The sequence below is a fragment of the Peromyscus leucopus genome, chromosome 1 (assembly GCF_004664715.2).
Source record: "Peromyscus leucopus breed LL Stock chromosome 1, UCI_PerLeu_2.1, whole genome shotgun sequence".
In the NCBI taxonomy this organism is placed as follows: Eukaryota; Metazoa; Chordata; class Mammalia; order Rodentia; family Cricetidae; genus Peromyscus; species Peromyscus leucopus.
The window spans coordinates 107,491,475-107,517,649 of record NC_051063.1 but is presented as its reverse complement, the minus strand read 5'-3'; the positions used below and the strand labels follow the sequence as shown (position 1 = coordinate 107,517,649).

Sequence of the window (26,175 nt, the reverse complement as noted above, 5' to 3'; positions counted from 1 at the left end):
CCCGTGGCTTACCGGTACCTTACATCTTCCTTGTCCTGGTGGCTGCCAGCGTCTCCCTCTCTGCCTTCCTGCTCTCTCAATTCTCCTCTCTGTTAGTCCTGCCTATACTTTCTGCCTGGCTACTGGCCAATCAGTGTTTTATTTATCAATCAATCATCCACAATACCTAAGCTAAGGGCCAAGCTTTCATAATTAGTAATAAGTTTCTGTGTCATTATTTGTGAGTTGGCAGCCCAAAGGAAAGTCCAATTAATATGGCACCCAACGTGGTGACAACAGTATCACAGATAGGTTCGGTATACAGTGGCAACGGGTCTTTTAAGAGGCCCTGCTGTGCAGTGGAGCACTTGAGCAGCCTGCTAGGTAAATATGCATGAGGCTTGGACTCAGCAAATTCCAAGAGCTGGGGCAGTAAACCTTCTCCTGCCAGTATCTGGCAGCATGAAGGCTAGGCTGTCATGGAATGAAGGAGGTCAGAGCCTGCCACCAGCACCACAAGCTAGCCGTGCCACGGAGGGCCTAACAAGTTAAGATTTGCCTCACGCTGGTCAGAGAAGACTGCAGAAGCACAGAAAGTCAGATCAAGACCAAGAAAACCTCTGAACAGATATAACATGCTTAAAAATGTGCTTAGCTGCTAAAGAAAGAAAAAAAAAATGGGTATACACAGTCATAGAAAAATAAATAGTGTTAAAATAATAAAGTCTTTAAAGAGAGAGTAAAGTAATACAAAAGGAAAAAGCCACATAAAGATGGGAAATACACAGGGCATCTGGATCCTGTATGGTGCTTTGTTGACTTTGAATTTTTTAAATGCTAATGTACAAAAAAAATAGCTGACGAGAGACATTGGATTATGGAAATTGTTAAATTAACTCAACCTATATATTTTAAAGAATATCTTAATGGGCTGGAGAGACGGCTCAGAGTTTAAGAGCACTGGCTGATCTTCCAGAGGTCCTGAGTTCAATTCCCAGCAACCACATGGTAGCTCACAACCATCTATAATCAGATCTGGTGCCCTCTTCTGGTCTGCAGGTATACATGGAGGCAGAACACTCTCTATATAATAACAAATAAACAAATCTTTTAAAAAAGAGACTATCTTAACTTTCAAAATGGAAGTCAAAAATATGTTGCATTGGGGGAGAGGTTATGCTTTTGTTTCCATAGGAAACAAAAAGTTATGGTTCTCTTCAAAATTAATAAAGATCAAATTTGATCAGGGGAGACCTCCTGAAAATCTTGGCTACAGACATAAAAAAAGAAACCAAGAGAGACTACAGGACAGGTGACACATCCCTCTACTGTGGGAACAGCTCTGGGACTGGATGAAACATGATAAATCTTGTTGGTCGCAGAGTCCTCATGACTTTTTATTACATGCCATCCTTTCATATAACATTGACAGAGGTTTGGTTATACAGTCCAAACAAACTATAAAGTTAACAGATGCCTTTTACCTGCTCAAACATAGAACAAAATATCATCTTTAATTGACTTGTGCACAGTGCATATTCCATACTTGTGTTAATGCAAATACATGTTACCTTTAAAAGTTTGTGTTTTTAGAAAGAAAAAAAAGACCAAACACATAGTCAAGTGATCCAGCCTCTCAAAATGCCTCTGTTGCAATTTCCTCAAAATTCTCCATCTAGAACAACTTCAAAGCTGCTAGCCGAGATGGTCAGCCTCACAGACTATCCAGACAAGTCCTCAGATAAGCTCTACACTTACCCATCACAGAGACTAAACAAAAAATAATACAGCTAGCTCTCTCAGGACTTGACCATTATCCCCATTTTCTCAAGGTACCCTAAAGATGCTGTTGTCCCCAGACAACAGGAAGCAGTCTAGAGAACATGATACCAACATTCCCAAGAGATGGAGTAGGTAGTTTTTGGTCATTTCGTGGGTTATCAATGTTTGTCATCATTTAGTGTGGTTGGTTACAAGTTGTTATTGGTCATGTCAGGAAAAAAGCTGAACAAAGAAGATTAAATTCAGGGATCTATTTCTGAAGGTAAAAAGGGGGTATATATAGAAATGATGGGATAAAAGAGTGGATTGTTGAGTCTACTTTTGAACTAAAAAAATAACTACTAGTCTCAAATATTTTACATTGATATGGATTTTTATATATTGTTTTTAGTGTTATTTTTCTTATACTATATTATGTTTCTATTTCTTGTTTACTGTATTGAACTTATGCAGATCATTTAAAAATTTAATATAAAGTTTTAGTCCTTGAAAGCTATTTAGGATAATAAAAAAAAAAAGACAGGTCAATAGTTAGTCATCTATAACAATCAAACTTATAGTCATGTTAGGTATGTTTTCAAGGTCAAACAGAAATATATTTTAAATAGTCTTTAAATATTTCAAAGACCTACAGAATATAAAATTTAAAATGTTTTAATAACATAAGGCTTTTCATGAGACATGACTGCTCCTGGCAGTACTAATCTACTTCAAAAAAAAAAATAATGGGCATCAAAGAACCTTCATATGGAGTTTGCTTTCAATGTGGCAAAGGTAGCCATTTGAGCAAGAAACTGTCCTTTCCTCAACAGCTGACAGTATGCTGTATAAACTGGATAAGCAGGATACAAAAGAAAGCAACTGCCAAACTTTGCTAACATGAGGTAGGATAGTCCTTCAAAATTCCTGCTTCACAGAAAAGTCTGTTCAATATTCTAGGCCTATAGGCCAAAGATGGATGCCTCACCATTGCAGAGGAATCTTAGGTGATTGTCCCGGCAGCCAGCTGTTTCTGTCATTTCTATAGCTTTGGAAGTTGTCTGCTTTGCACTTTCTGTTTTCTTAGGTAATAGAATTATCCTTTGCAGGTCTCTGATGGAGTTGAAGGTGAGATAGTTATAGTTACAGTTTTCCTTGTTTACAAGAGATGTAAAGTTTATAACGTTGAGAAACATAAAAGCTTGAGTTGTTTATCTAAAAAGATGTTTTAAGGTCTAAAAAAATATTTTTAGGATGGTATTACAAATTATGATAAAAACTGGTTTGGGTATAAAACTTTGGACTAAGATAGGATAGATAATGCAGTATGTTCTCCACATTTGCCAAATACAAATGGACTGGACATTGTGATTGTAATTCTTACCTGATAATTATTCTTATTATATACAGTTTTACTATATTAGAGTTAAAAAAACCTTTCCTTTTTATTTAGACAAAAAGGGGGAAATGTTGTGGGATATTTGTATACTGTGTGAAGATGTATTTGCTGTGATGTATTTGGTGTAGTAAAAAAGCTGAACGGCCAATAGCTAGGCAGAAGTATAGGCGGGATTTCTGGGGAGAGAAAGGAAGAAGGAGAAATCTAGGCATGCAGGAGATGCCATCAAAATGCAGTACAAGTTGGACACACAAAATTGGAGAGAGGTAAAAGCCATGTGGTATAACATTGATTAATAAAAATATGGGTTAAGATACCAGGCGGTGGTGGCACACGCCTTTAATTCCTTCACTCGGAAGGCAGAGGCAGGCGGATCTTTGTGAGTTAGAGGCCAGCCTGGTCTACAGAGCAAGATCCAGGAAAGGCACAAAGCTACACAGAGAAACCCTGTCTCGAAGAAAAAAAAATGGGTTAAGTTTTAAGAGTCAGTGGGACAAGCCTAAGCTAAGGCTGAGCTTTGATAACTAATAATAAGTCTCCATGCTGTTATGTGTGAGTTGGCGGCCCAAAGGAAATCTGACTACAAGAGATGGCCCAGTTGTTAAGTGTGCCACTCATATTTAGTGGCAGGAGGATCCAATGCCCTCTTCTGGATTACACACAGACACACAGACACACAGACATACACACATACACACTTAAAATACAAACAAACTGAATATGTTGGCACACACCAGTATTATTAATACTTGGAAGGTTTAGGCAGGAGGATCAGAAGTTCAAAGCCATCCTTGGCTACATAGAAAGTTGGAGGCCAGAATGAAATACATAGGCCCCTGTCTAAAAATAATTAGATTAAAAAAAAAACAAAACATTATTCTAGGACCTAGAGAGATGGCTCAGCAGTTAGTGCTTATTGCTCTTGTAGATGACCTGGGGTCCAGTTCCCAGCACCCACATCTGTAATTTTAGTGGACTGATGCCTTCTTGCCTCCAAGGGCACCGGTAAGCATGCAATGCACATAAACTCAGGCAGACACACAGGCATATACATGACCAGTAAGATGGTCCGTAGTTAAAGGTGCTCGAAGAGTGAGCCTGGCTACTTGAGTTTAATCCCTGGAGCACACATAAAAGGTGGAAGGCGAGGAGTGATTCCACAAGGTTTTTTCCTGACCTGTAGGCAAGTAGCACAAATGTCTGCACATACAGAAAATATTTTAAAAGAATCATTATTCTAGGTAATAACTTTCTGTATGAAATTTTTTTTCTTGAAAAATGAGTTTCTTTGATAATGAAAATGATAGACTTTTACGATTTTCCCTCTTTTTACCTTGGAAATGCATAACAAAATCCAATGTTTATCTGTGAAGCCATTTTCCATGTTCCTGGCACAATTATCTGCCCTTCAAAAAAAAAAATCTTTCTTTAGTCACACATTTTCTCATTTTATATGATTCAGGATATATGTTGCTTTATATTAGTTTTAGGAAGTAGATATTATATAACTTTTAAACATACGCTTAAAATTTTGGCTTAAAGTAATAAATTATAGGCTAAATATAGCTGATTCAATCTGAATTATAGGAACATCTTTTTTTTTTTTTTTTTTTTTTTTGGTTTTTCGAGACAGGGTTTCTCTGTGTAGCTTTGTGCCTCTCCTGGAACTCACTTGGTAGCCCAGGCTGGCCTCGAACTCACAGAGATCCATCTGGCTCTGCCTCCCAGTGCTGGCATTAAAGGCGTTCGCCACCACCTCCCGGCCATCTTTTTTTTTTTTTTTTTTTTTTGATAACAAGAGAGATTTGTTTATTTGAAACAAGAGCCTCACTATGTAGCCCTATGTGGCCTGAACTCAGAGCTCTTCCTGTTTCTGCGCCCTGTCTGCTGGGATTAAAGGAATGAGTGCGCCACCTGCCAAGACAAGAACGAATATTTTAAAGTATATACAATGTGGCAGGGAATTACACTATCCACTTTATTGGGAATTATTCATGCTGTAGATACTATCACCTCACTTTACCGAAGTTCAAAGTAATGACGAAACTTTAGAAGGTTATAAAGTATTTATGGGTAGGACTCAGGTTTGGCTCAACTCCAAATTCCGGCTCCTAGCATACAGAACACTGTTTCCCCAGCAGCACGTTCTATTTTACATTGTCGTTGCCTTTTACCTGCTCTGGGATTCTTTCTGGGAGAATGTCACATCTTACTCCTCAATGGAGTGGAACTCTGTTTCCTAGCAAACTTACTGCCGTTCCTCTATCTCCCAGTCCTCTAAGTGGAGTCCCAGCTCACCTCACCTAGATCACCTCAGACTGAGCTGAGCCCAGAGTTTTCGCATCTTCCTCCTGCAGTAGAGCCTGGTTTCTCAGATTCTGTCACCCAGCAGGGCGCGTGGGGGTGGGGGTGGGTTGGTGGGTGAGGATTCCTTATTATTAGTGATCTCCCTGCCTCCCCGGCAGAGCCCTGGGACTCAGCTGAGATTCTTGTGCTTCAGGGTTGTGGAAGAGTTTCCACTAGGCAAGGAAGCTCTTTAAAACAGGAAAGTAAAACAACTCAAAACAGCTTCAGGAAGTCCCTGAAACTGACCAGATTCATTAGGTCCCTCCCTGCCAGAGGAAGCAATAAAAGCTGAGAGACCCCTCAGACAAAAGGAAGCTGAGCAGCAAAAGGAATCTGAGCTGTAAAGAAGACTCTGAGATCAGACCAGCTGCCTGGAAGAAGCGGAAACCAGCCAAGCTGCAGGGAAGAGGTTCAGACCAGAGTCTCTTGGAAATGACACTCTCCAACCTGTTGAGCTGCCTGCAGACTGTGCAGTGTGTTCCACGTTCCCAGCTTTTGTGGGCTGTCACCCATGCTGGGTGGGCCTTGGTGATGCTGGGGTCTCTAAGTCATTTCTGCTCCTGTAAGTCCACCCTCTCCCACACTCATGTACAAATAAAACGCACTGGTTCACATAGTTGGACTCTGGTGCTATCTGTACTTTGGTCTGTCTGTGGGAGCCCTATCTGGGGTGAGGAGACCTGCGTAGCGTCTCCCCAGGACAAGTATTGCCATACAACATTCAGCAGAGGGCAACAGCCCTCAGCAAACTTTCTGAGAGACTTTTCTCCACGGTCCCGCGCCAAGCCACAGCGCACCTTTTCTCCCCATTTCCTAACCTCTCCGCACAGTCGCATTCCCACCCGCCATTCTCTTTGTCTGCGTCTTAGTGTCTCGGTTCAACTTCTCCCTCCTTCTCCGGGTCGGCTCCGTTCCCGGGTCCCGCGGAAAACTCACGCAGCGCTTCTGATCCCGGCTGCTCCCCCGATCAGCTCCGCGCTTTACCTCTCCCTGCCGCTCCGCTACCAAGGCCTGGAACTAGCCTTCGGCCAGCCGGCACCCGAAAGCCCCGCCCCTCCCTCCCCATTGGCTGCCGTCCTCAGAAAGTCCCGCCCCCGGACTCGCAGCCCGCCTCTCCGCCCCGCTTCCCTTGTTTTCATTCCCCCTGTCACACGAGGCAGTGGCAGCCCCGAAGTGGGAGGGGAGAAGTCGGAGGGGAGAAGTCGAAGAGGGAAGGGGAAGGGAAGAGGGCGGAAAGTGAAGGGCCCAGAGCGCCTCTCTGCCCCCGATCTAACTCAGTTCTCGACTGCTCCGGGCCGGCGTGGTATTGTGGGATCGCGGCGCCTGGCCTGCCGGAGCCGCTCGCATCCGCAGGGGCGTCCACTCGAGAGCGCCTCCTGTCGTCCGTAAGGCTGCCCTACCATTCCTCGGCCCCCCCAACTCCTCCCGCCCCCCCATCCCCTCCTCCTCCATCCTCCAGTTCAAAATGGCGACGGCGGCGGCGGCGGCGGCAGCGGCGATGGCTCCTCCGGGCTGCCCGGGTTCGTGCCCCAACTTCGCCGTAGTCTGCTCCTTCTTGGAACGCTACGGGCCGCTGCTGGACCTGCCCGAGTTGCCGTTCCCAGAGCTGGAGCGGGTGCTGCAGGCGCCGCCGCCGGACATCGGCAACGGAGAAGGTAAGCGATCGGCCCGAACGCCCGGCGGGAAGCGGCCCTGGCGCGCTCTACCTCTCCATAGATATCCTGGGGCTCTGCAGCCGTCCCCCCCTCCGGGGACTGGGCTCCGTGGAGTCTCTACTCAGCTTAGCCTGGGGGGGTTCCTGAGTGCTGGGGAGGCGGGGCGGAGGCCCCTTAGGGCCACCGTGCCCCGCGGGGACGGAGGTGGGGGCGTCGCAGGCCGGGTGTGGGCCGGGGCCCGGGAGGGGGCATTGTGCCGGGCAGGCGCCCTGGAGCCGGGTCCCCCGCGCCGGTGTTGGCCCCCCAGTTCTTATCCCTTTAGGTGGCGGGGGAAGGGGAGAGCAGGTTCCGGCCAGCCTTGCGCTTTTCTCCTCCCCTCCTCCCACCAATCCTCCCCACCGTCTCCGGGGAGGCTGGGCCCATCTTCTCCCGGCGCCCCCTCTGCTCACTCCACCTGAGTGGGCGGGGGCCGGCGGACACTCCACTCTCTTTCTCTCTGCGGTGGGAACTCCCCCGAGAGAGTCGGCTCCTGCCCTCTTCCCGTTCCCTCGAGGGCTGGTCTAACCCCCCAAACTCCTTCCTCCCCCTTTGAGAGATCTGCTCCTCCGCCCAGGGAGGGGGCTTCCCTTCCTCCCCCATTCTCGCATAGGGAGGGGAAATGAAGTCGGTTCAGCTTCTCTACCCTGGGGAGGAGAGGGTTAATTTCTCCTCCTCCATAGTTTTCCTCCTCGCCACCTCCCCCAAAATAATAGAAAAGCATCTCCCCACTTTTCTCTCTCCCTTCCCCCTATCTCGGCAACAGGGCTTAGGGGAAGAAGTCACTCTTCCATTTGCAGGGTGGGGTGGGGTGGGGTGGTTGGTCTGTAGGCTGGAGGAGGGGCTCAGACGGCAGGGGAAACAGTTGAAGAAGGTGCTTGTTGCTCATGTTTCTCTCTCTGGTGCCGCTGGTCTATTATTGGTGTTCGCAAGTGGTGCTCCTTCCACATAAGGCCACCGCGCGGGTGCAGGGCGCATGCTCTGCCCGGCCCCATTGAAACTTCCTGCTGCTGGTTCTTTTGCTGGAGCATCTCAGCGCTGTGCCTGCGGCTTGCAACCCTCACACACTGAGCGCTAACACTCTTCCCCTGTTAATCCTGATCCGTGCCGCTCCTTTTCTGGCACTTTATTTCCCTTAGAGAAAGCTTATTTGTGTACTCCGAACATTGCCTTTGTCTGGGTACAGCCCTTGGCAGAAGAAGAAACGTTTCCCAAATAGGTCTTTTCCTCCCCTCTTCTTTTTCGTTTGATCTGCGCGTAGATGACCAGGGTGGACTGGGTATTGTACAAGACATGATAGTTGTGACCTTTCTAAGAAAGCGGAGTCGATTTTCTGTTCTCTGTGGAAATGCAGTTCCCGATACGATGTATTTACTTAGCTAGGAAAAGACCCAAGTGTGAAGTTCTTCAAAGTAACCAGTAGTGAAAATGTGATATACAATGTTATCAAAGATGAGCCCTAAGGCAGTTTCTAGTACATCATTCTTAAGCTCTCTCACCTTCTCTATTGAGACTGTTGCTTTGTCTGCTAGCCTGGAACTCTGTAGACCATGCTAGCCTGAACTCTTAAAAATCTTCCTGCCTCTGCCTCCCATGTGCTAGGATTAAGGCATTATTCACCATGCCCGATTCTACGTCTTTTTTTTTTTTTTTTTTTTAACCGGTTCGCAATTTTTAGACTCTCTGGCTCATAAAAGGCTATTTTTTTTAAACTATGAAATTGGAAGGTGGTTAAATTACTTTATATTAAGACTTTCTGTAGAATTTCTTTAAACATTAAACTTCCAGTGTATTAATTTCGTTATTAAGTTTACGTTTATTTTTTTAAAGGAAATAGTCACTGTGAAGTAGGATACCTTAATTTTAGGATACTTTAGAAATAATAGTAATTTATTTATCAGAGAGAAATGTGAGAATTTTAGGGGAAATTGGTGGTAAGTTGTTTTCAGAATTTATTTGTACTAATTTAAGAGGCAGGCACTGGTTTTTTGGCGTGCCATTGCAGTTTGAATACCAAATAAGCTTACATTCCCTTAAATTTTGATCAGTGTGCTTACTTTGTATTAGTACTGGAAGAAGAAAAATTATTAGGGACCATTTGTTATATCTAGCGTTGAGCTTTGGGGTGTCAACTAAATAAAAATGGGAAAGAACTTGGACTAAGAGAGTCATTTAACTCAGCCACAGCATTACCATTGATATAGTTGGTAAGAGTACTGATAATAATAGATTCTGTCATGGGAATCTAAGAATAATTGTTAATTAATGTCACACAGTTCAAGACGTGTGACAAATGAAAAGTCTCTCTGAAGGTGGAAGTTTTTACTGTGCAGGAAAAAGATTTTCAGAACTTTGATGATGTCTCAGACAATTTACAATAGTTTAGCTAATAAGATTGACTCAGTCTTTTTGGGAAAGAATTTGGTATGGTAGAAAGAGTTGAAAGACTAGGGTTTTGTGTTGAGCAATGTAATGTATAGGTTGTAGAGCAATTGTTTCATTAATATGGACCTCAGTTTCTTCAGTAGACAAAGGTAATGGCTAAAAACCAAATGAAATGTTTCAAAAAAACCTTTCATAAACCAGGTACTTACAAATATTCCTGTACTACAAATTACATTAAAGTTTTTTTCAGATAAAAGATACATAGTACATTTGTAATTAGCCTTAAATTTTTGTTAAGTTGGGAGTGCATGGGGTGTCTGTGTTGGAATCAGGCCAGTTTTGCTTTGTGTGTGTATATGTATATACATATACACATTTTTTTTTTTTTTTTTTTTTTTTTCTTTTTCAAGACAAGATTTCTCTATGAATTTTTGGAGCCTGTCCTGGAACTCGTTCTGCAGACCAGGCTTGGCCTCGAACTCACAAGCCTGGCTCTGCCTCCCAAGTGGGGAGGTTAAAGGTGTGTGCCACCAACGCCTGGCTAAGTTTTTTTTTTTAAGCATTTCTAGTGCCATTTAAAAGTTCTAATAGGGCTGGCAGGGTAGCTCAGGGGGTAGGGTACTTGCTGCCAAGCCTGCTGATGTGGGTTTGAGTCCTTGAATCTGCATAGTGGAAGAAAGGACCACCTGCAAGCAGTGCTCTAAGCTCTACGTTTGGCTTTTGGCGTGTGCGTAGAGTGCACACATGTGCACACAATAAATAAAAATTCCAACTTATGCAAGATTTGCTTTTCCTAGTGTGAGTGGCCCTTAGACTATGTTTTTATGTGTCTTTTTCAGTCTTCTGTTCTACCAGCTGGGGTATGGAAGGGGGATAGTTCAGTACTTGAGTACAGCATTTATTGAGGTAGATTTAGCAACATGATAACGTTCTTCGGTAGAAGCTAGTTAACTGATTTGTCCCTGTTTAAATACTTTGATCTTTTTCCTAAAAAGTTGTTTGTAAGCTTTCATTTGATAGTGTGGCTTCAGTTTAGGATGCCCTGTTCCTTAGTCAAGAAGGCTCCGTGAGACAGAAAATAGAACCAGTGTCCATTTAAACTCCAAAACTTGGGAAGTTCTTCTGTGCCCCATGGTAGTATTCCACAGGTAATTCTGGTTATTTAAAGATAAAATAAAACCATGAAAAATGTCCAACACAGAGAAACCCCGTCTCGAAAAACCAAAAAAAAAAAAAAAAAAAAAAGAAAAAAAAGAAAAATGTCAATTTAGTTAGATTAATTTTTCTTTTTAAAAAGGAATGATTAAGCTGGGCAGCAGTGGCGCACACCTTTGATCCCAGCACCCAGGAGGCTAGCCTGGTCTACAGAGTGAGATCCAGGACAGGCACCAAAACTGCACAGAGAAACCCTGTCTCAAAAAACCAAAAAAAAAAAAAAAAAAAAGTAATGATTGTATGCATCTGAGTGTTTGCCTGCCTGTTCTCACAGGTGTGCAGGTGTACCTGGTACACTTGGAAGTCAGAAAAAGGCATCAGGTCCCTTGGAATTAGAATTACAGATGGTTGGGAGCCACCATGTGGGTGCTGGAAATCAAACCTGGATCCTTTGCAAGAGTCAGGAATGCTCTTAACCACTTGAGCCATCTCTCCAGCCCCTAGATTCACTTTTCAAATGGTTTCCAAATACCTAATAAGTGGAACTGATGTGGTTTTGTTTGTTTGTTTGTTTGTTTTTTGTTTTGTTTTGATATAGGGCCACTCTAAGGAAATTGCTGAGACACTGAGGGTACCATGAATCTAAAAAGCTTGGGAATCTGCTCTAGAGACTATCATTACCTTTTGGGTCTAGAAAGAAAGGATGACTGTTGCTTTATCATACAAGGAAGAGAAACTAAGACACAGATTTCCAGCACATACACCTGACCATTAGTGTTATTCAGACTGTGGTTTGAAAAGTCCACCAAAATTATCAACTATGAATAGATTCATGGTTGATGCTAGACTCAGAAAAGGACATTCCAAGTGAAAGCATTATTTATACATTCTGCTTTATACTTCCCAGGTCTCTATTTAGTATGGAATTTAAATGCTTCCTCCTAACAAGAAGTAGGTTACTGTGGATTATAGGTAAAAAGAAGGGTAGATATTAACACCCCCCCTCCTCCCCCAGCCCCGCTGAGGCCCAAACCCAGGGCCTTGTGCTTGCTAGTCAAGCGCTCTACCACTGAGCTAAATCCCCAACCCAGACATTAACTTTGTAAGATTGTTAGCTCCCAAGACTCTTCAGTGTTGTGCCTCTGAGAGAGAGAGAATGAGTGTGTGTGTGTGTGTGTGTGTGTGTGTGTGTGTGTGTGTGTATGAACAATGTGGGGCACACAAATATCAGGGTATAGAAATCAGAGGGCAGCTTTCAAGAGCTGGTTCTTGCCTTTTGAACTGCACTTTGTTGAGGCAGGGTTTCTCTTATGACACTGTGCAGACTATATACACTAGAGCTTTGGGACAGTGTGTTTGTCTCCACCTCCCATGTTGTCATAGGAGGGCTGGAATTATAGATGTTGGACATGACACCTGACTTCTGTGGGTTCAGGTGATGGAACTCACTTTATGTGCTTGCCCATCTCCTTCCTGGTCCCCGAGAGAGAGGGGATTTCTGTTTTGTCTGTTATTGTCTTGTTTTTGAGACAGTCTGACTGTAGCCTGAGCTGGCCTGAAACTCATTACGTAGAAGTAGATGGAGCTGGTTTCCAACTCAGAGATGCACACTGCCTTTTGAGTGTTGGGATTAAAGGTGTGTGCCACCACCATCCCTGAAGAGAATTATTTTTAATAATTCTTTGTACAGGTGTGGTTTGAGAAGTGTCATATCTAATAATGATATTGAATAATGTTACAATGTAGCAATGTGTTTTTGCATAACATTAAATTGAAATTTTTTGTTGTGGTTTTTGTTTTTCATGACGAGTTTCTCTGTGTAGTTTTGGTGCCTTTCCTGGAACTATGTAGACCAGGCTGGCCTCGAACTCACAGAGATCCGCCTGCCTCTGCCTACCGAGTGCTGGGATTAAAGGCCTGTGCCACCACTGCTTGGCTGAAATTTTTTATTTTTGATATGGTCTTATTATTTGGCTCAGGTTAATCTGAAATTTTCTGTGTATCTCAGACTAGATTGGAACTCTATATAGCCTAGAGTGGTATTGAACTTGTGATTCGCCTGCCTCAGTCTCCCCACTTCTGGGAATGTGGGCATGTGTTTTGTTTGTTTTATTCTTTCATTACTGGAGTTCTAACCCAGGGCTTTCTGCCTGGTAGGTAAATGCTCTGCCACTGAGCCACCTCCCCAGTTGAAACTCCATATGTAGTCCAGGCGTGTTTTGAACTTGGGATTTCTTGTTATAATGTCTAGAGTGCTAGGAATGCAATCAGACACATTTGTTATTGTACTTAATTACAATGACTTTAACTCTGCAGCCAAAATGGCAAGTATAAAAGGGTATGTCTTTTATATTTAAGTGGAACTATGGTTCGGACTTCATATGGTGCTTAATTGAATTCTACGATAGTCCTTTTTTTTTTTTTTTGCGTGCATTTGATGAAGTGAAAAGATGACCATTGTTATTCTCATTCTCTCTCTCTCTCTCTCTCTCTCTCTCTCTCTCTCTCTCTCTCTCTTGGTTTTTCGTGACAGGGTTTCTCCACTTAGTTTTGTCTTGGATCTCACTCTGTAGACCAGGCTGGCCTCGAACTCACGAAGATCCGCCTGGCTCTGCCTCCCGAGTGCTGGGATTGGGTGCACCATCACCACTGCCTGGCTACCATCTCTTAATATAAGCAGATCTCAGAGAGTGTACCATGTGGGTTTATACTGGCAAGTCATTGGTTAATGGCCTTACTGAAGCAAGAACCTAGGTTGGCTGAAAATTCCCAGTTTTGGCATTTCTGATTTTTTTTTTTTTAAATTTTATTTTACGATACCATTCAGTTCTACATATCAGCCACGGGTTCCCCTATTCTCCCCCTCCCACACCCTCCCCTTACCCCCAGCCTACCCCCCATTCCCACCTCCTCCAGGGCAAATCCTCCCCAGAGGACTGCAATCAACCTGGTAGACTCAGTCCAGGCAGGTCCATGGCATTTCTGATTTTGAAGAAATAAGATTCTTTATTTCTCTTTGAGATCTACTCTGTTAAAGCTGGGTAGCTCTTGTTTCTGACACTATGCAGTGTCGTTTTGGTTTATCATAGAATTGAGGTAAACAGCAGTTATTAAGGTGGAGAGGGAGGCTGTTAGCATTGTCCTAGCGCAGGTGGTAATTAGAACAGAAGAACTTTTGGCTAATGTGAGACTCTTACTGCAAAGTGGCCTGCTTTTTTAGTCTTCTAGTTATTCAGATGTTTACTATGAAATTTACTGTTAAATATCTTTAGAGGCTGGACAGGTGGCTCAGCAGTTAAGAGCACTGGCTACTCTTCCAAAGGACGCAGGTTTGATTCCTAGCACCCTTACCATCTGTAACTACAGTTCCAAGGGATCTGACACTGTCTCTGGTCTTTGCAGGCATCAGGCATACATGTGATACACAGACATACATGTAGGCAAAACACTCATACACATTAATAAAATAAAATTTAAAAAAAGGTTCCTTAGGGGCTAGCTCATTGCATGAGGACCTTAGTTTATATTCTGAGCACCCATCTAAAAGCCAGGAGTGGTGGCACATACCTATAACCCTAATGCTGTCGGGAGTTAAAAGGGTGAGGTGGGGGCGCGGGGGGGGGGGAATGGTGTGTCTCTAGGATTTGTTGGATTGTCGGCCAGTGAGTTCCAGGTTCAGTGAGAGATCTTATCAAAAAATACAGTGGAGAGTTATAGAGGAAGTCACCGGAAGTTCGCCTCTGGCCAACTCATGCAGGAGTGCATGTGAGCACACACCACGCATGCACACTTTACCCCAGAAAGAAAGGTCCCAGTTGTTACTTACTTCATTAATTTACTGTGTATACTGGCCAACTCATGCAGGAGTGCCTGTGAGCACACACCACGCATGCACACTTTACCACCAGAAAGAAAGGTCTCAGTTGTTACTTCATTAATTTAACGTGTATACTGACCATCTGCTGCATGGTCGTTCTAGCAAATATTGTAAGGATTTCAAACAAAAATGTTAGAATGGGTCTGTTTTAAAAGATTTTTCTCATTTAGTAAGACGCTAAAGTGAGTTTGTATGTCACCCTCTAAAGACATTTTCCCTCTGGGATTTTATTAAGTGGAGGAGTAGTAGTAGTATATGCATTCTAGACTACAGATTATAAACTAAAATTATCCCTCACAAGTTTTTGGTGAGGTATATGACCATATGTATTGTGGAAAAGTAAGAGTAACTAAGCTTAAAGAACGTTAACCTGAGCCATGTCTTCAAGGAGGGTATTTTTATGTGTTGCTAGATTTAAGAATAGATTTTTACTTTCTGCTTTATGTTTATGGTTTTAATATATTATGTTTTTCCTTTACTGACTTTACTATAATATAGATGCCATAACAGAAGATACCAGGATGCTTTCTGTTTTCCAGTCATGTTAGGACTTGTATAATATCAAATACTACTTGAGAAAATAACTTCATTTAAGAAGTCATTTCTTGCCAGGAGGCAGAGACAGGTACATTTCTGAGTTTGAGGCCAGCCTGGTCTACTTAGGGAGTTTCAGACCAGAAAGAGCTATCTTAAAAAAAAAAAAAAAAAAAAGGTTTTTCAGTAAGTACTACTTGATTGCTTGCTATGTGCTGGGTGTACATAAACCCTTGGAGTGTATTATTAAGCCACATAAACAGTATGCTTGCATTCAGTGAGCTTATGGTTTAATAGTGAAAATAGACAATGAAGGAGTAGGTTTTAAAAAAATACAAAGGCTGGGCAGTGATAATGCACACTTTTAATCCCAGCACTCAGGAAGCAGAGGCAGGCAGATCTCTGTGAGTTCAGGGCCATCCTGGTCTACAGAGCAAGTTGCAGGACAGCCAAGGCTACACAAAGAAACCCTGTTTCAACTCCCTCCCCCAAAAAAGGATGTGTCAATTCAGTTATAATAGCAGCTCTTTTTTTTTTTTTTTTTTTTTTTTTTTGGTTTTTCGAGACAGGGTTTCTCTGCGTAGCTTTGCGCCTTTCCTGGGACTCACTTGGTAGCCCAGGCTGGCCTCGAACTCACAGAGATCCTCCTGCCTCTGCCTCCCGAGTGCTGGGATTAAAGGTGTGCGCCACCACCGCCCGGCATAATAGCAGCTCTTAAGCTGTGTGTGTGTGTGTGTGTGTGTCTGATGTGTGTGTCTGAAGTGTGTGCCCGTGTGTGTACTGTGTGGGGGTGGGGAGGTTGGATGAGGGAGGGTACTTTTGTGAGTTTATGGGTTTCAAATGGCAAGCCTAGCCTACTTTCCATTCATCTTATCATACTTTTTATCTTAAAAATTTCTCAGAATTAAGTAATTTTTTAAAAGCTCTCTGTTTTAACTCATTTATTATTTTGTGTGTGGGTGATTTGCTTGCATGTGTGTGTGTGTGTGTGTGTGTGTGTGTGTGTGTACCATAGGCAAGCAGTGCCCACAGAGACCATCAGATCCCCTGGAGTTATAGATGATTGTGGACTACCACACAGGTACTGGGAGTTGAACCTGGGTCCTCTGGAAGAACAACCAGTGCTCTTAACTGCTGACCCATCTCTCCAGCCTGCGAATTAAGTGAATTTTAATACTGATTTAAAAATTCCATGTGAATTTGGTTTCTCCTCAAATAAGTTCTAATGGTACTGAAAAAAAAAAATTGTGGCTTGTGTTTCTTAAACTTTTAAAAAGCAATTCATTCCGTGTGTGTCTGTGTGTAGGAAGGTGCAACCACACTCATATGGAGGTCAGAGGACAACGTGTACGAGTCAGTTTTCCCAGCTTGTCAGTCCTGGGGATTGAACTCTGCTTGTCAGGCTCGGCAACAGGCACCTTTTCTTGTTAGCTGTCTTACTGACTCTCCAACTTTGAAAAGAAAAGTTGTTTGTGGTCTAATAGGTGGGACCCAGAGCCTTGCCTCTATGCTTTATTATTGAGATACATTTGTGGTGATATTTTGTTGTACTCTAATAAAACTTAGTTGAAGATCAGAGGACAGAGCCAGCCACAGAGTTAGCCACGGAGGTCAGGCAGTGGTGGCACACACCTTTAATCCTAGCACTTGGGATCACACACCTTTAATCTAATCCCAGATCCGTCTGGATCTCTGTGATTTCAAAGCCACTTTGGACTGCATGAAATTAATCCAGTTTAAAAGACAAACAGCCAGGCAGTGGTGGCACACCTTTAATTCCAGCATTTGTGATCATACACCTTTAATCCGGGTACTTGGGAGTCACATGCCTTTAATCCCAGCACTAGGAAGGTTGAGACAGGAAGTGATATGGCTGGGCAGAAAAAGGAACACGAGGCTGGAGGAGACAAGAATTAGGCCCTTTTGGCTGAGGACTCAGAGGCATTCAGTCTGAGGATTCGTGGAGACGGATCTTCTCTTTTCTGCTGAGAAGTTGGTGAGGTGAGAAGTGACTGTGACTTGTTCCTTGTCTCTCTGATCGTTCAGCATTTATCCCAATATCTGGCTCTGGGTTTTTGTTATAAGACCATTTTGGATTGGTGCAACATACATCCGTGGCCTGTTTTGTTTAATAAGAGGCACACTTTTCTGAAGAGGCAGAGAGAACAGACATGGATAGAGGAACATGTCAGCATTTTTCCATCACTGTGATAAAAATACCTGAATAAACAACTTGAAAGACAGAAAGATGATTTTGGCTTATGGTTTGTAAGGTTTCAGCCCATGGTCGTCTTGCTTCATTGCTATGGGTTGATTGGTGGTAAGGCATTATGATGGAAGAGGGTTGTGTGAGCAAAGCTGCTCATTTCCTGGCAGCCAGGAAGAGGGAGGGAATGGGAGAGAAGGGGGAAAGAGAGAGAGATCTGTAGCACAAATCCAGCAAGGAGTACTCTTCAAAGACATGCCCCAAGTGACCTCCTTTCAGCTATCTATGCCCCAGTTCCTGATTGCCCATTCAGCTGTGACTTCATTGAGGAGTTACTCCATTAGTGAAGCTGGTGCCCTCATGGTCCAGTCGCCTCTCAATAGTGTCGCCAGCAGAGGAGCAACCCTTTAACACAGAGCTGTATTTGAGGGGTGGCACTATATATCCAAACCATAGCACCAGGCACATTAACACAAAATAAAAAACTTGCTTAGGAATGCATCTGTCCTGTGTCAGGAGGACCTTTTCCATGTAGGAACGCAGGGTGTGAAAGTATCCCAAGTAGAAGCAGCACTAAACTGATGGTAAGAAAAGGATGAGGGAAGAACTGGACACATGCCTCCAGCGGACAGGCTAGGTTTCAGATTTTATACTGCACAGAGTTTACTCAGATTGCCAAGGTAAGTATGCATGGTTCATACGCAGTGTTTAAGAAGACATTCAGAAGCCGAGGTGGGGGTGGCCTACACTCAGGGCAGAGGCAGGAAGAGCTGGATTCAAGGCCAGCTTGGCTGCAAAGCGAGTTTGAGTTCGGTTGGGCTGTATAAGACCTTGCCTGGAAAATCAGAAACATACAACAAGCATAAGAATGAAGGTTGAATCTGATTCCTTGTAGACCCCCAGCTTTTCCCTGTTTTTGTTCTCGTTTATCTTTGTCATTTCCCCAAAGTAGAATCATAATTCTCCCATTTGCTTTTTTTGTATTTTTTTTTGCATTTTATTATTATTATTATTATTATTATTATTATTATTTTTGGTTTTTCGAGACAGGGTTTCTCTTGTGTAGCTTTGCGCCTTTCCTGGAACTCACTTGGTAGCCCAGGCTGGCCTCGAACTCACAGAGATCCGCCTGTCTCTGCCTTCCGAGTGCTGGGATTAAAGGCGTGCGCCACCACCGCCCGGCCGACATTTTATTTTTTTATAATATGTATTTCTTTGTTAATCATCAAAGCTTACTAGCTAGTTTTCTGAAGAGGCTTTCCAAGAGGGAACTTGAGTTGTACTGTTACTTCTTAGATCACAAATATCCTGTTGCAGTAAATGTTACCTACTCCAACTACCAATATCTGAAACCAAGGACGAAACCCGGATACCAACCGGCATGCTTTGGTGTTTGTTCTCAATGCTTGTTGAGTCTATTGTCCTTGTCCCCTTATGCTCAGCCCACTCTTCTGTTGTCCTGTGCTGAACTGCAGGTTCAGGGGAAAGTTCTTTCATAAAGTTCTTTCTGGGCCTTTGCCGTTTCTTCCTCCTCCCTCTAGAGTTGCACATCCCTCTCCAGCCTCCGTCCCTTGTCTGCTTGCTGTACAGGTGCAGGGTAGGTCTGCTCTGGGAGCGTCCAGCACGTCTCTGTCTCCCAGAGTGAATTAGCTGCTCCTCTCCCTCACGCAGCACGTTCTCCAGGTCGATTGTCAGAATCCTCATAAGTACTTTTTCACCACAGTCTAGCAGATGATAAGATCCTTGATGGGGGAGCTTCTTATCATTTTAATTCTGTAACTGATGATTAATAGTATTTAATAAATGTTTATGTGTGAAAATTTTCCAGTTTTGTACAGGACCATATATTACTCTAAAACTTCTTTTAGAACTAAATCTGATATAAAGTAAACTTTAAACTGTACACTAAACATTTGTCTAGCATACAAGAATGAAATTCTTTCCATTGACAGTTGGAGGTAATTGTCACCTTGGTTAATGATACCACGTCAGTCAAGTAGGTTTTATGTCTTATTTCAACATTGTGATTAGTGGATGTAATTGGAAATTAAAATATATTCTGCAGTGGTTTATTAGGTGTGGACAAACAGCCTGTGCACAGAATCTGATCCCTCATCTGTTTTTGCAAATAAAGTTTTTGCTATACAGGCCTGTTCATTTGTTCATGTCCTTTGTGACTGCTTTCAGATTACTATGGTGGAAAGAACCGAGTTATCATCCCAAATGTAGAGCCTGAAAAACAAAGTATTTACTATCTGGACCCTTCCAGGAAAAAAAATTGTTGATGCCTATTCCAGTATGTGAAGAAAGGAATGTATCAGAGTATTTATTTCTGTTTGATAATGTATTTAGAATCAATATAATATAAACTAAATGCCTGGTATCCTGTGAGTTGAAAATACCAGCCTCTCTGTGAGTTTTCTTAATGTTGGTTTAGTTTTATACTCAGTTATTATCGCCATTCCTCTGTTAGATAGGTTTAAAGCCTTCCTGTTAACAGGGTAAGATGCTCAGGGGTAGCTGTGGGTACATCTGTATAATTGTCATAATGCAATACTGGAGCCGAGTGGCCCAGTAATTTGCCATAAGGGGGAAGATTTGTAGCCTCGCTATTAAACCAGCCTCCAGCTCTCATCCAAGATTGGCTATCTGGTCTGGAAGCATGGTTTCCATGTCTTGGTAAGGTTTATGTTGGTAACTGTTGCTGTTCACTCGGGTGAGAAAGGATAGAGAGAGTAAAACCTAAAACTGCTATTAGAAGAAGAAAAACAGTTATGTAGAATGGACCTCACTTGATATGTTGATTTTTGTCAATGTGAGGCTACCACTTTGTAAAACACTAAACACAGAGTAGTGAAGCATACTTAGGGCCGTTTCAGAAATGGTGTTGATTCTGTCCTAATGTCAAGCCGAAGCTTGCTTAACAGGCGTGCACTTGGGAGGCAGAGATAGAGGATTGCTACGTATCCCAGCCTGGTCTATGTAGCATGTTCCAGGCCAGCCGGACCACATCTAGAAAAACATGAAAACAAAAACAGTTCATTTAACAGTTCTTAAAGAAAATGAAACTCAAACAACTTTTATTTATTTGTTTGCTTGCTTTTTATTTTAATTAATTAATTTTTATTTTATGTGCATTGGTATTTTGCATGCATGTATGTCTCTGTGAGGGTGTCAGATTCTCTGGACCTGGAGCTACAGACAGATGTGAGCTGCCATGTGGGTGCTGGGAATTTAACCCAGGTCCTCTGGAAGAGCAGCCAATGCTCTTAACTGCTGAGCCATCTTTCTAGCCCGTTTGCTTACTTTTTTAAGATAGTCTCACTGTGTAGATGTGGCTGGCCTAGACCTTGTTCTGTAGACCAGACTAGCCCTAAACTTGTAACGATCCACCTGCCTCTGCCTTCCAAGTGCTGGAGCCTCAGTTTTCAAACATTTTAATAATACTAATTTGATACTTTCGTGCTGAATAATGACTATAGGAAAACATTAAAAGGCTTTTAAAAAAAAAGATTTATTTATTTATTATGTATACAGTTTTCTGTCTGCATGTTTGTCTGAATGCCAGAAGAGGGCACCAGATCTCATTATAGATGGTTGTGAGCTACCATGTGGTTGCTGGAATTGAACTCAGGACCTCTGGAAAACAGCCAGTGCTCTTAACCTTTGAGCCATCGCTCCAGCCCAGAGGGCTTTATTTTCCATAACTGAAAGATAATGCTTTTACATGACCAGAAAATTTTGTATGTATAGTAAGAGCACTGTGATTCATGACGTAAGTAGTCTTGAATTTGAGCCTGGGTGATTCTTGGCTTTTGTGGCCTGAGGCATGTGCTGGGGATGAAGCATGGGGCAAGGACTATCAGAAACATCTCACATTCATGACGCATTCATGACGCTGCTTCAGTTTGAACTAATTTTTCCTCCTTGAGTGTTCTCAGCCTCCACATTTGGTCACATGACCCCAGGTGGGTCATAAGTTGCAGGAAGCTTCGACTTGTTGAGGGAAGACATCCTAGTGCTTGCTACTGTGTGGGGTTGAGGACTTCATCTGTGCTCTGCAGGCAGAATGGAGTGACTTGCTTGGGAAGCCTTGGCGTTTGCTAAGTTGAGTGTCTCAGAGAATTAGTTTTGATACTTTATCCCTTTTGTGCTGAATAACCTCACAATTGGCTTTAAAGTGTAACTGTAACTTTCTGCATCCCTAAGTGTTAAAAATCTTCCAGGAAAAAAACAAAACAAAACAAAAAAACAGGACAAGCTGTTTTTTGTTGTTGTTGTTTTTTCTGCTGAGACTTTTCTTGTAGTTTGGAATATAGTAAGACTGTAACACATTGAAAAACTGACTAATCAACTAATAAAGGTAGTTTGTTGTGGAGCTGGAGATGGAAGTCAGGGCCTGGTGCCTGTGAGGTGAAGACTTACTAGGGAGCGAATCTCCATCAGTGGAGGTTCCTTTTTATTCCCTTACAGACTTGCTGAGCACCATAAAGGAGCTATATATAGTGGCCCTAACTTGGTCTGGGATCTGGAATCAGACATTCTATAACTTTTCTAATTTTCTTTATCTTATAAATGTTGATTGTGATCAACTGGTTTATCTTTTCTGTCTTTTTTTTTTTTTTATCTACTCATAATCTGGTTTGATTTGCCATGATAGCTATATTTTAGCCCTTTACTATTTTCTCATATTTTGGACCTCTTCATCCATCCTTATTATCTTCTCCATTCTTATGTGTTTATCTGTCATGCTGGCGATGCCCAGGACCTCATGCGTGCAGATGAGTATGCAGTCACTGAGCTGCACCTTCTCCCTCTTTTTCATTCGGACATAGTGTGCTTTTCTGTTTGTGTGGCATACAGAGGACAGAGGACAGAGGACGACTGTGGGACTTGGTTCCTGGGTGCCGCTTTTTGGGACCAGGGAATCAAACTGAAGTTATTAGGCCTGTGTGTAATCACCCTTTTCCTTTTATATATCTGTGCCCATGGCGACCAGAAGAGGGTGTTGGATCAGCCAGGACTGGATGGAGTACAGACATTTGTAAGTTGGCATATGAATGGACATATGGATGCTGGATGCTAGGGAATTGAACTTAGGTCCTCTGGAAGAATAACTAGTGCTCTTAACCAATGAGCCATCTCTTTAGCCTCTATTCTTTGTGTGTGTGTGTGTGTGTGTGTGTGTATATGTGTGTGTGTTGGTTCATGTTAATTAAGGCCTGAGAAGGACATTGAGTGTCTTTACTTTTTTTTTTTTTTTTTTTTGAGATAGCCTTACTGAACCTGAACCTTGCCATTTCCATTAGGTTAGCTTTCGAGGACTCCTGGAATCCATTCGTCTCTGCATGCTCAGTGTGGGGATTACAGGCACATGTAGTCATGGCTAGCTTTTTGTAGGTGCTGGAGATTTGAACTCAGATCCTCTTGCTTTCACAGCAAATGTTCTTAGCCACTGAGCCATCTCCCTTGCCCCTATTCTCTCTAGGTAGACAAACATATTTGTTTGTTTGTTTTGTTTTTCAAGACAGGATTGCTCTGTATAACAGCTCTGGCTGTCCTGGATCTCGCTCTGTAGACCATGCTGGCCTCGAACTCACAGAGATCACCTGGCTCTGCCTTCTGAGTACTGGGCTTAAAGGCATACACCACCGATGCCTGGTCCATGGAATTTTTTTTTTTTTTAAACTTAATATTATTTCTCAACAGTTTAAATTACACGTTGTGATAATCTTATCACTGTTCTGGTTTCCATATGTTTTCTCCTTGGATCTGCCCTTTGTTGGGATACATTTTTTTCAGTAGACGGTCTCTAAGCAGTAAACTTTCAGTTCTGGCGTGTTTGTCTTCTATTCTGACTACTGCTGTAACTGAAAACAGTAGTCCAATAGTCAAGAACTTTCCTTACGAAAGTTCGACAACACTGCCTTTTTTTTTTTTTTTAAATCTTCTACCATCTACTGTTGCTGGTGAAAAACCTATTAGTCTGAGTCTTATTCCTTTGTAAATGACTTTTTTTTTTTTCGTTCCAGAAAGATTTTTTTTAAAGATTTATTTATTATGTATATAGTGTTCTGATTGCATGTGTGACTGCAGGCCAGAAGAGGGCACCAGATCTCACTACAGATGGTTGTGAGCCACCATGTGGTTGCTGGGAATTGAACTCAGGACCTCTGGAAGAGCAGCCAGTTCTCCTAACCTCTGAGCCATCTCTCCAGCTCCCAGAAAGATTTTATATATTCTTTCTTTTTGGTTTTTCAAGACAGGGTTTCTCTGTGTAGTCCTGGCTGTCCTGGAACTCACTCTGTATATCAAGCTGGTTTCAATTCAAGAGATTCACCTGCCTCTACCTCCTGAGTGCTGGGTTTAAAGGTGTGCACCACTACCACCATACTATATATTTTTTCTTTATTACGTTCTGTTTTATGTATATGAGTGTTTTGTCTGCATGTATGTCTTGTTTACCAACTCTGGTTGGTGGCATGAACCTGGGAGAATGTAGTCAATACTTGAGGCAGGATAAAGTCTCACACAATAGCCAACTTTATTCAGGGCATCAGACAATTTATACTCTGAGGGTTAAGAAAAGTCATCTGAGTATATAATCACAAGGACAGTATGTACATGGCAAAACCATGTTTTTCTTTAGAGGCATATAAACAAATAACAATTGCCAGCTGTAATAAACAACTTAAAGTGAACTCATCCTATCTGCTACATCTGGGAAGGGCACATTCCAAGAACAAGTTGTGTTTTTAAGAAACTTAAGTCACAAGACTCGTGGTCTTGTTTTCTTGGAGTTTTTTCACAAGCACTCAGAATTCCCCTTGAACAACTTCATTTTTGGACTGTGTTCCAACAGCTCCCCCCTTTTAATTTTTTTAATAGCAGGATATCCAGAGTAATTTTGATTTGAGATGTTGTAGATAAATGTAATTGTCATTTGGTGGTGCATGAGTATCCTATAAGCAAGCAAATTATAAACATAATAATATTAGACCCTTGAGCATCTCTGACACCAAGAACAGAGATCCAGACTGTTCTGGTGGAAGCTCCACCTCAGCACTGGCACCCGTATACCCAAAGAGTCTGGAATGTTCCACCTCAACTCCCCTCCCCCATTTCTCTCCCCAAACCTGCCTTCTCAAAGCCCACTAAACAGCAGTCCCTCCCCCAGAGTTGCCTTCTTGTTCCAGACCCCTGCCCCCTCAAAGCCCACCAAAAAACCCAGCCCCTCCTTGGGACTGCTCAAGACCATGCCTACAGGTTACTTAAGGCCTAATAGCCATATTTGCCATGTGACTCTTCCCCTGCCTTTCCAAGGGTCACCCAGGATTGCTTTTTCTGTTCATTAAACCTAGATTTATTAATTTGACTTATTATATCAGCAGTGGTGGATATTCAGCAACTGGGAATTTAAAACTTGTCACAAACTATTATTATTATTACTAGCTACATTATTACATTGATCAGAAAAATCTAGAGAATAGATTGAAAAAGACCCATATGATAAATAGTTGTGGTGTCTGAAAGAAAATAGCCCCCAAATGGAGCAGCACTATTAGGAAGTGTGGCCTTGTTAGAATAGGTATGGTCTTGTTGGAGGAAGTGTGTCACTGTAGAGGTGGGATTTGAGGTCTCATAAATGCTAAAACCGTACCCAGTGACTCAGACCACTTCCTTTTGCCTGTGAGTCAAGATATAAGAACTCTCAGCTTCCTCTCTAGCCACCATGTCAGCTTGCACACTGCCGTGTCCCACCATGATGATAATGGACTGAACCTCTGAACTGTAAATCCACAATTAAATGTTTTTCTTTATAAGAGTTGCTGTGGTCACGGTGTCTCTTCATAGTAATAGAAACCCTAACTAAGATGGTAGTTGTGATATCTTGTAGAATATAAGCCCATATTTGACTTTAATAAGAATATAAATGTTATGTCCTGTACAGATAGGAAGTGATATAAATACCAAGGAAGAATTAAATGCAGTCCCTTCTTCAGATGAATGAATGAGTCTTATGGTCCCAAGGTCCAGTCGTAAACATAGTCAAGGAAAGTGAAGTGACTTGGTGCATAGGGCCTTAACTTGGCGCCAGGTGGGCAGACTTGACTTCTGCTGATAACGGTCAATGTCTCCTTTTGCCCTTCGGCTGGAGATTTGCTATCTTTCTGGTGACTTCTATATCTTTTTCTCTCTGCCATTGTCCTTGATGTCCTAGGGCTGGAAGAGCCAAAGAGGAGTCCTTAATGTCTCAGTGGACCCACCTTCTTCTTTCTAGTTTTCTTCTGGGAAGTAAAATAGGGCAGGTTAGTGCATCAGCTTGCTTATTTCCTTCTGTAATAAAACCAGGGAGGTTGGAGTGGGTATGAGTATGAGTCTGTTGTTTGAAAGGATTCTACAACATAAGCAGAATCTGAAACAGTATTAAGAGTTTATGAACTAACTGTAATAAATGAATCTAAACAGCCAGTTCCACCTGTGGGGCTGAGGGAAAAAAGTATTACTACATTGACTATCTGGACCATGAACCCCTCCTGTAGTATTAAGTGAGCCATCAATAAAATAAGTATCTGCTTATGGAATGGGAGAAGGTTGAACAACTTTTGTAATCACAATTCAGTTTGTATGAGAAAATCCCATAGCTTACCAGCTAGATAATGATTTCCTCTCCTTCCATACTAATCTGCAAATGAAATTTGAAAATCCATAGAGTTCTGTAACACTCTAAAAAACTGATTGCTAGTTAAGGGTAAGATAATATAGCAAGGTTCAAACCCATATAATTGTTGTGATAAAATTGTCCTCCCCTGATTTACTAATTGAGCGAGAAGAAGTAAGG

General features: G+C 42.5%; 2 protein-coding genes across 6 annotated transcripts in view; one reads left to right on the top strand and one right to left on the bottom strand.

Moving 5' to 3' along the window:
- Window positions 1–6,538, bottom strand: part of Aamdc (adipogenesis associated Mth938 domain containing) — a 32,636-nt gene extending 26,098 nt beyond the window's left edge. Inside the window, exon 1 of one of the 5 annotated variants that reach the window (XM_028877451.2) lies at window positions 6,422–6,538. Coding sequence is in view for 1 of the 5 variants with exons in the window: in XM_028877450.2 (XP_028733283.1) it covers window positions 6,304–6,321 (18 nt within the window). In the remaining 4 variants the exon portion in view is untranslated. Of the gene's footprint in view, window positions 1–4,472; window positions 4,546–6,303 lie in introns of those variants that run through there. The other 4 variants (XM_028877450.2, XM_028877452.2, XM_037197354.1 and 1 more) reach the window with 4 other exon arrangements.
- A 387-nt stretch (window positions 6,539–6,925) lies between these two features.
- Window positions 6,926–26,175, top strand: part of Rsf1 (remodeling and spacing factor 1) — a 120,359-nt gene continuing 101,109 nt past the window's right edge. The window contains exon 1 of the mRNA XM_028877454.2: window positions 6,926–7,140. Within this exon, the coding sequence (XP_028733287.1) occupies window positions 6,951–7,140 (190 nt within the window). The 5' untranslated portion in view covers window positions 6,926–6,950. The remainder of the gene's footprint in view (window positions 7,141–26,175) is intronic.